Raw genomic sequence first — 9,624 nt, 5'->3', positions numbered from 1 at the left:
AATGAAGAGAGTTGAGTTTTATCATTTAAGATGAAAACCTTCTTTTGTTTGTATCCCAGCTTTGCTGCATCATAATTTACAACCTTGAGTAAATTACTAAACTTCTTTTAGATTCCTTTATTTATAGAACAAAATAGGCAGATATTAGCAACTATTTCATAACATGATTGTGAGGACAACTTACATTTGTTCATACATAGCTTTTTGAAAATTCCCTCATACATAAAATAAAGCCAATGAATGTTACTTCTTTTTAATGCTAGTCTAAACAGAGCTAGTAGCTTTCTTTATTTCAAATCATTTTTATTAAGTGTAAACTTCTGTGCTAAACTTTTTCTCTATTCATAAATGTGTATGTATCATCAATATATATTGATAGATATATTGATAGATACTATCAATAGATCTATTGATAGATACATATATAGATAGATCAATATATATTGATAGATACATACTATATATATATATATAATCAAGGGTTGCCAGATTGGTGCTTTGTACCTTATAATATCTAAGCTAAAAATAACTTCTCTCTCTCTCTTTTTTATTTGCTTCCGTGTGAATCAGATGGTGAATCAGAGCACAATAGCACAATTTATTCTGAAGGGTTTCTCAGACATCCCCATTGTGAATGCTGTATGCACAGGTATTTTCCTGATTATCTACACCTTTGGGATTCTGGGGAATATCTCTGTCATCACAGTGATTATCAAAGATGGTCACCTTCATACACCCATGTATTTCTTCCTAAAGAATTTGTCCTTCCTGGATGTATGCTATGTATCAGTCACCATGCCTAAGGCCATTGTCAATACCATCTTGGGTTCAGAGGAGATTTCCTTCCTAGAGTGTGTTGTCCAGCTCTATTTATTTTTCACCCTGGCAGGCACTGAGTGCTTCTTGCTTACAGCCATGGCCTATGACCGTTGTATGGCCATCTACAGGCCCCTTCTTTATGAAATCACAATGAACAGAAAACTCTGCTGGGAGCTGGTTTCCACTTCCTGGATTTGTGGGGCTTTCTATGCAATCTTCCATGCTATCAATACCTTCTCTCTCCCTTTCTGTGGTCCTAATGTTATAGATCACTTTTTCTGTGATATTCCTCCCGTCATGAGGCTCTCCTGTGTTGACTATCATGCAAATGAAGAATGGAGTTTTATCTACAGCAGCTGCATTATCTTGGGAGCTTTTGTTCTTACAATAAGCTCTTACATATGCATCATTTCCACCATTATCAAGATTCAGCATGTGCAGGGCCGCTGGAAAGCCTTCTCCACTTGTTCTTGTCATCTGACTACTATTCTCCTATTTTATGGAACTGGAAGTTCCATGTATCTGAGACCCACCTCTGAATATTCTCCTATCCAAGGGCGCCTGGCTGCTGTGTTTTATTCCGTCATCACACCCACCTTGAATCCTGTCATCTATTGTCTGAGGAACAAAGAAATGAAAGTATCTCTCAAGAAAGTGTTCCATCAAGTACAGAGAAAAAAATGAAAAAAGCTTATCTTAAAGTACATTCCTCCACAGTGTGTAAATCAATAGATTTGAAAAGAAAAAAAATACATGATAGATTTGGATTATACATATTTGTTAAATGTACCTGGACTTTTTAAGATATTTTAACATACACTTAGACTTAACTATCAAGTAAATTAATCTTTGTATTACCACATACACTCTATTTCACTGTAGGAAGATCTACTGTGGTTTTAAAACTGCCATGTAATGAAATTTCAAATGATTTAATAAATGATTTACCAGAATGAAAAAAAAATTAAGTTTAATATCTTCATTTTTCAATTGAGCATAGACAAAGATCCAGTTATTTGATTCCTTTTCTTCTCAGTATTTGTAAATCAAGGCACTAAAGGGGTCAAATTGGTCATTTTATTTATTTAAATAATACTTAATATATAAAAATATTCTTTATAATGATAGAAGTCTACATTTGTGATATAACCACATGCATACATTGGATAAACAATCATTGGGGAGTCATTTAACACATTTCTGTTGATAATTGATAGACAAATGAGTTTCCTATTGTTTCTGTAACAAATCAGCACAAGCATAATGATTTAAAACAACACACATCCCTTCAACAGATGACTGGATTAAGAAGTTGTGGTCCATATATACAATGGAATATTACTCAGCTATCAGAAAGAACGAATTCTCAACATTTGCTGCAACATGGACGGCACTGGAGGAGATAATGCTAAGTGAAATAAGTCAAGCAGAGAAAGACAACTATCATATGATTTCTCTCATCTATGGAACATAAGAACTAGGATGATCGGTAGGGGAAGAAAGGGATAAAGAAAGGGGGGTAATGAGAAGGGGGAATGAAACATGAGAGACTGTGGACTATGAGAAACAAGTAATATTCCATTGTAGATATGGACCACATCTTCTTAATCCAGTCATCTGTTGAAGGGAATCTTGGCTCCTTCCATGATTTAGCTATTGTGGACAATGCTGCTATGAACATTGGGGTGTACATGGCCCTTCTCTTCACTACGTCTGTATCTTTGGGGTAAATACCCATTAGTGCAATTGCTGGATCATAGGGTAGCTCAATTTTTAACTTTTTAAGGGACCTCCACACTGTTTACCCTAGATTTTAAACCAAAGACTGTAACAGGAAATGAAGAGCACTATAGCATAATAAAGAGGTCCACCAACCGTGAGATCTAACAGTTATAAATCTTTATGCCCCCACCTTGGGAGCAGCCAAATATATAACACAATTAATAATAAACATAAAGGAACTCATTTATCATAATACAATAATAATAGGGTACTTTAACACCCTGCTTACATTAATGGACAGATCATCAATGGCTTTGAATGCCACCCTGCACCAGCTGGGCTTAACAGATATATTCAGAACATTTCATCACAAAACAACAGAGTAAATTTGTTTTCTGGAGCACATGGGACATTCCCCAGAAGAGATACATACTAGGTCACAAATCAGGCCTTCACAAGTACAAAACAATGAGATCATGCTATGCGTATTTTCTGACCACAATGGGATGAAACTGGAAGTCAACCACCAGGAAAAAAAATGGAAAGACCACAAATACATAGAGGCCAAATACCATGCTACTAAATAAAGAATGGGTCAACCAGGAAATCAAAGAAGAAAAAAATACATGGAAAAAATGAAAATGAAAACAGAATGGTCCAAAACCTTTAGGATGTAGCAAAAGCAGTCCTAAGAGAGATGTAGAGAGCAATGTCAATACTACATCAAGAAGGAAGAAAATTTTCAAATAAATATCCTAATGTTACATCTAAAGGAGCTATAAAAAGAAAAACAAATATAGCCTAAACCAGCAGAAGAAGGGAAATAATAAATATTAGAGCAGAAATAAATGATACAGAATCTAAGAAAACAGAAGAGATCAATGAAACAAGGAGCTGGTTCTTTGAAAAAAAATAATAAAATTGATAAACCTGTAGCCATACTTATTAAAAAGCAAAGATAAAGGAAATAAACTCAGAAATTAGAGAGGAAGAAAACCAACCAACACCATAGAAATACAATTAGAAAATAATTTTATGAAAAAAAAATACCTGCTAACAAATTGGACAACCTGGAAGAAACAGATAAATTCCTAGAAATAATAAAGTACCAAAACTGAAACAGGAAGAATATGAAACTTGAACACACTGATAACCAACAACAAAACTGCATCAATAATCAAAAATCTCCCAACAAATAAAAGTCCAGAGCCAGATGACTTCCTTGGTTAATTCTACTGAACATTTAAAGATGATTTACTACCTCTTGATGTCAAACTATTGGGAAAAAAAAAAGTGTAAATCAAAGGAAACTGCCAATTCATACTATGATGCCAGTATTCACCTGATACCAAAAACAGATAAAGCCTCCATGAAAAAATAAGACACAGGCCGATGTCCCTGATGAACATGGATGCAAAAATTCTGAAAAAAATACTAGAAAATCAAGTCCTAAAGAATCATTCACTACGATCAAGTTGGATTTATTCCTGAGCTGGAACTGCGGTTCAGTATTCACAAATAAAACAATGTAATATACCATGATGTAATATACCGCATTGTAATATACCACATTTCATTAGTAAAAGACAGGATAGGAACCATATGATCCTCTAAATAGATGCAGAGGAAGCATTCAATAAAGGACAACATCCATTTATGATAAAAACTGTCAATAAAGTAAGGTGAGAGTGAACATAACTCAACATAATAAGGACATTATATGAAAAACCAACAGCCAAAATCATCATCAATCAGGAAAAAGAGTTATTTTCCTCTTTAGTCAGGAACAAGACAGGGATGTCCACTCTCACCATTGTTATTTAACATAATACTGGAAGTCTTAGGCACAGCAACTGGACAACAAAATGAAATAAAAGACATTCAAACAGCAAGGAAGAAGTCAATCTTTTACTATTTGCAGATGACATGATGCTCTATATAGGAAACTGTAGAGATGCCACAAAAAAATTTGCTAGAACTGATAAAACAATGTACAGACATCTGTGGCATATCTATACACAAATATTGAAGCTCCAGAAATAGAAATCATGGAATCAATTCCATTTATAATCGCACTAAAACCCATAAGATACCAAGTGACATTCTTAACAAAAGAGGTAAAAGATGTGCTCTGAAGACTATAAAACACTGATTAAAGAATTTGAAGGTGACAAAGAAATGGAAAAACATTCAATTTTCACTGATTAGAAGGATAAATATAGTTACAATGTCTATACTACACAAAGTAATCTGCACATATAATGCAATCCCTATCAAAATACCACCAGGAGTTTTCACAGAACTAGAACAAACAATCCTAAAATTGGTATGGAACCACAAAAAAAAAAAAAAAAACCAAATACATGAAGTAATCTTGAAAAAGCAAAGCAAAGCTGGAGTCATTACAATTCCAGATTTCAAGTTACATTACAAAGCTGTAGTGATCAAGACAGTATGGCACTGGCACAAAAACAGACACATAGGTCAATGGAAGAGAATATAAAGCCCAGAAATGAACCCCCAAATATATGGGCAATTAATTTTCAAAAAAGCAGGAAAGAATATCCAATGGATAAAAAGACATTTTCTCCAACAAAAAGTGTTGGGAAAACTGGACAGCAACATGGAAAAGAATGAAATTGGACAATTTTATTACATCACACCCAAAAATAAGTTCAAAATAGATGAAAGACCTAAATGCGAGTCAGAAAATGGTCCAATTCATAGAGTAGAACACAGCCAGGTGCTAAGTGAAATAAATCAAGCAGAGAAGGACAATTATCATATGATTTCTCTCATCTATGGAACATAAGAACTAGGAAGATAGGTAGGGGAAGAAAGGGATAAAGAAAGGGGGGGTAATCAGAAGGGGGAATGAAACATGAGAGACTATGGACTCTGAGAAACAAACTGAGTGCTTCAGAGGGGAGGGAGGTGGGGGAATGGGATGGACTGGTGATGGGTAGTGAGGAGGGCACGTATTGCATGGTGCACTGGGTGTTATACGCAACTAATGAAGCATCGAGCTTTACATCGGAAACCAGGGATGTACTGTATGGTGACTAACATAATATAATAAAAAAACGTTTAAAAAAAGAGAACACAGCCAGTAACCTCTTTCACATTAGTCATTGCAACTTCTAATTATATGTGTCTCTTGAGGCAAGGGAAACAAAAATAAAAATAAGCTATGAGAACTTCACCAAAGAAAAAAATCTTCTGTGAAGAAGGAAACAATGAACAAAACCAAAAGACAACCTACAGAAAGGGAGAAGATATTTACAAATGACATATCTGGTAAAGGGTTTGTATGCAAAATATATAAAGAACTTACAAAACTGAACACCCCAAAATAGGATTCCAGTTAACAATGGTCAGAAGACACAAATATACATTTTTCCAAAGAACTCACACAAATGGCCAATGTGCACATGAAAAGATGCTCAACAACAGTCATCATCAGGAAAATACAGATAAAAACTACAATGAGATATCACCTCACACCTATCAGAGTGGCTAAAATCAACAATAAAGTAAACAAACAGGTTTTGCAATGATGTAGATTAAGGGGAATACTCTTACACTGTTGGTGGGAATGCAAAATGGTGGAGCCACTGTGGAAAGCAGTACAGAAGCTCTTAAAAAGTTAAAAATATTATTACCCTATGATCCAGCAATTGCACTTCTCGGTATTTACCCAGAAGACATAAAAGTACTGATTGGGAGGAATACCTGCACCCCACATTTAGAGCAGCATTATTAACCAAATGACCATCAACTAATGAATGGCTATTGAAGATGTAGTTTATATATATGTATATGCACACACAATGGAATATTACTTAGCAGCAAAAATATTACTGTTGTGAACCTCCTTGTAGTCATAGTATTTGGAACCCCCAGATTTGCAAACTGGATTTGTGTTTTCTTTCCTAGTTTAGGGAAATGTTTAGCTATCATTAATTCAAATAATATTTATGTACCCTTCTCTCTCTCATTTCTTCTTTTGGTATCCCTAAAATGTGGATATTTCTTCAATTCATGTCATGCAAGAGATACTTTAACATGTTTTCTTTGTTTTTCCAACTTTTTATTTAAATTCCAGCTAGCTAACATATATTTCAATATTAGTTTCAGGTATAGAATTTAGTGGTTCATCATTTACATATAACACCTGGTGGTCGACACAACAAATGCCCTCATTAATACTCATCACCTATTTAACCCATACCCCTACCCACCTCCCCTCTGATAACCATCACTTTGTTCTCTATAGTTAAGAGTTTATGGACTCCAGGAAACAAACTGAGGGCTTCAGAGGGGAAGGGGGTGGGAGGATGCGCTAGCCCAGTGATGGGTATTAAGGAGGGCAGGTATTGCATGGAGCACTGGGTGTTATACACAAACAATGAATCATGGAACACTACATCAAAAACTAATGATGTACTGTATGGTGAACAACATATCATAATAAAAAATAATTACTAAAAAAAGTTTGTTTCTTGGTTTTCCTCTCTCTTTTCCTCTTTGTTCATTTGTTTTGTTTCTTAAATTCCACATATGAATGAAATAGTATGGTTTTATCTTTCTCTGAGTGACTTATTTCTTTAGCATAATAGTCTCTAGCCCCCTCCATGTTTTTCAAATGGCAAGATCCCATTATTTTTTATGGCTGAGTAGTATTCCATTGCATATATACATTGATATGTATGTATACATACATATATACATATACATGTAATGTATATATGATTTCTTCCTTATCCATTCATCAGTCAGTGGACACTTGGACTGTTTCCATAGTTTGGCTAGAGCAGATAATGCTCCTATAAACATGGTGTGCATGTATTTCTCTGAATTAGTATTTTTGTATTCTTTGTGTAAATACCTAGTAGTGCAATTTCTGTACCAACAGTACAGGAGGGTTCCTTTTTCTCCACATGCTTGCCTGCACCCATTGTTTCTCATGTTTTGATTTTAGCCATTCTGACAGGTGTGAGGTGATATCTCATTTTAGTTTTGATTTGTATTTCCCTGATAATCACTGATGTTGAGCATGTTTTCATGTCTCTCTTGGCCATCTGTACATCTTCTATGGGGAAATACCTATTCATATCTTCTGCGCATTTTTCCTGTCCATTTTTAATTGGGTTGTTGTTGTTGGTGGTGGTGGTGGTGGTGGTGGTGGTGGTGGTGGTGTGTGTGTGTGTGTGTGTGTGTGTTGAGTTTTACGAGTTCATTATACATTTTGGACCCTAACCTTTTATCAGACTGTCATATGCAAATATCTTCTCACATTCCATAGGTTGCCTTTTAGTTTTGTTCATTGTTCCCTTTGCTGTGCAGAAGCTTTTTACTTTGACGAAGTCCCAATCATTTATTTTTTGCTTTTGCTTCCCTTGCCTCAAGACATATATGTTTTTATGTGTCTGTTCACCATCTGTATGTTTTCCTTGGAAAAATGTCTGTTCAGGGCTTTTGCCCATTTTAAAAATAAGGCTGTTTGTGTTTTTGGTATTGAGATACATATATTTAATATTAACCCTTTATTGGATATATCATTTGATAATATATTCTCCCATTTAAAATATTTTTGTTTTTGTTTGTTGATGGTTCTCTTCTTTGTGCAAAAGCTTTTTCTTTTGTTGTAGTCCAATAGTTTATTTTTGCTTTTGTTTTCCTTGCATTAGAAGACACAACTAGAAAAAATATTCTTATGACTGATGACAAATAAATTGTTCCTATGTTCTCCTCTATGAATTTTATAGGTTTCATTTCTCACATTAGGCCATTGATCTATTTTGAATTTATCTCTGTGGATGGTATAAGGAAGTGGCCCAGTTTTAGTATTTTTAATGTAGGTGTCTAGTTATCCCAATAACATTTATTAAAGAGACTCTCTTTCTCCCTTTGTATATCCTTTCTTCTTTTACTGTAGATTAATTGACTGTATCAACTGTGGAGTTATTTCTGGGATGTTTATTTTGTTCCACTGATCTGTGTCTATTTTTAAGCCAGTAACATACTGTTTTCATTACTACAGCTACATACTACATTTTGAAAACTTAAGGAGGGCACGTGTGGTGATGAGCACTGGGTGTTATATGCAACTAATGAATCATTGAACACTACATCAGAAACTAATGATGTACTGTATGCTGGCTAATTGAACATAATAATTTAAAAAAATGAAAAAATACAAAAAAAAATCTTGAGTTGTGATACTACCAGCTTCATTCTTCAATTCCAATATTGCTTTAGGGTCTTTTGTGGCTCCATGATAATTTTTTTTTATCATTTATTCTAGTTCTGTGAAAAACATTGCTGGTGTATTAGGGATAACATTGAATCTGTAGATTGCTTTGGATAGTATGGAAATTTTAACAAAATCTGTTATTCCAATACATGAGATTGGTGTACCCTTCCAATTTCTTTGCAGTTCCTTTCATCAATGTCTTATATAAATATATAGTTTCTTTTTTTCCTTTGAGCATTTTAAATATACTATGCCTTTTTCTCCTAGCCTGCAAAGAATCTACTAAAAAAAAAAACAAAAAACAAAAACAAAAAAAAAAACAAAAAACAAAACAAAACAAAAAACAACTGACAGCGTTATGGAGTTCCCCTTGTATATAATTGTTTTCTTTTGTTGCTCTTAAAATTTTCATTTTATCATTTATTTTTGTCTTATTAATTATGTATATTGGTATAGACCTCCTTTGGTTCATCTTGTTAGAAGCTCACTGTACTTTCTGTACCTTGGTGTTGGTTTCCTTCTAATTAGGGAAATTTTAGCTATTATTTCTTCAAATAAGTTTTCTGCCCCCATCTCTTTCTCTTTTTCTTATGGGATCCCTATAATGCAAATGCTATTTGCTTAATGATATCACAGAATTATCTTAACCTATTCTATATTATTATTATTATTACTATTATTATTTACTTTGCTGTTAAGTTTGGTTTCTTTCCATTATTCTGGTTTCACATTACTGATCTGGTCTGCACTCTCTAATCTGCTGTTGATGTCCTCTAGTGTATTTTTTATTTCAGTTGTAATATATATATATATATATATATATATAT

General features: G+C 33.9%; 1 protein-coding gene across 1 annotated transcript; it reads left to right on the top strand.

The window, feature by feature from the left end:
- Window positions 1-463: 463 nt before the first annotated feature.
- On the top strand, window positions 464-1,580 carry LOC103680331 (olfactory receptor 1020-like). Its single transcript, XM_008709870.1, has one exon. The coding sequence runs from the start codon at window positions 571-573 to the stop codon at window positions 1,501-1,503; it is 933 nt and encodes a 310-aa protein (XP_008708092.1). The 5' UTR covers window positions 464-570; the 3' UTR covers window positions 1,504-1,580.
- Window positions 1,581-9,624: the final 8,044 nt, after the last annotated feature.

This window comes from Ursus maritimus, unplaced genomic scaffold (assembly GCF_017311325.1).
Source record: "Ursus maritimus isolate PB19 unplaced genomic scaffold, ASM1731132v1 scaffold_5, whole genome shotgun sequence".
Classification (NCBI taxonomy): Eukaryota; Metazoa; Chordata; class Mammalia; order Carnivora; family Ursidae; genus Ursus; species Ursus maritimus.
The sequence above is the reverse complement of the archived record's forward strand: the minus strand, read 5'-3'. Positions and strand labels throughout refer to the sequence as shown.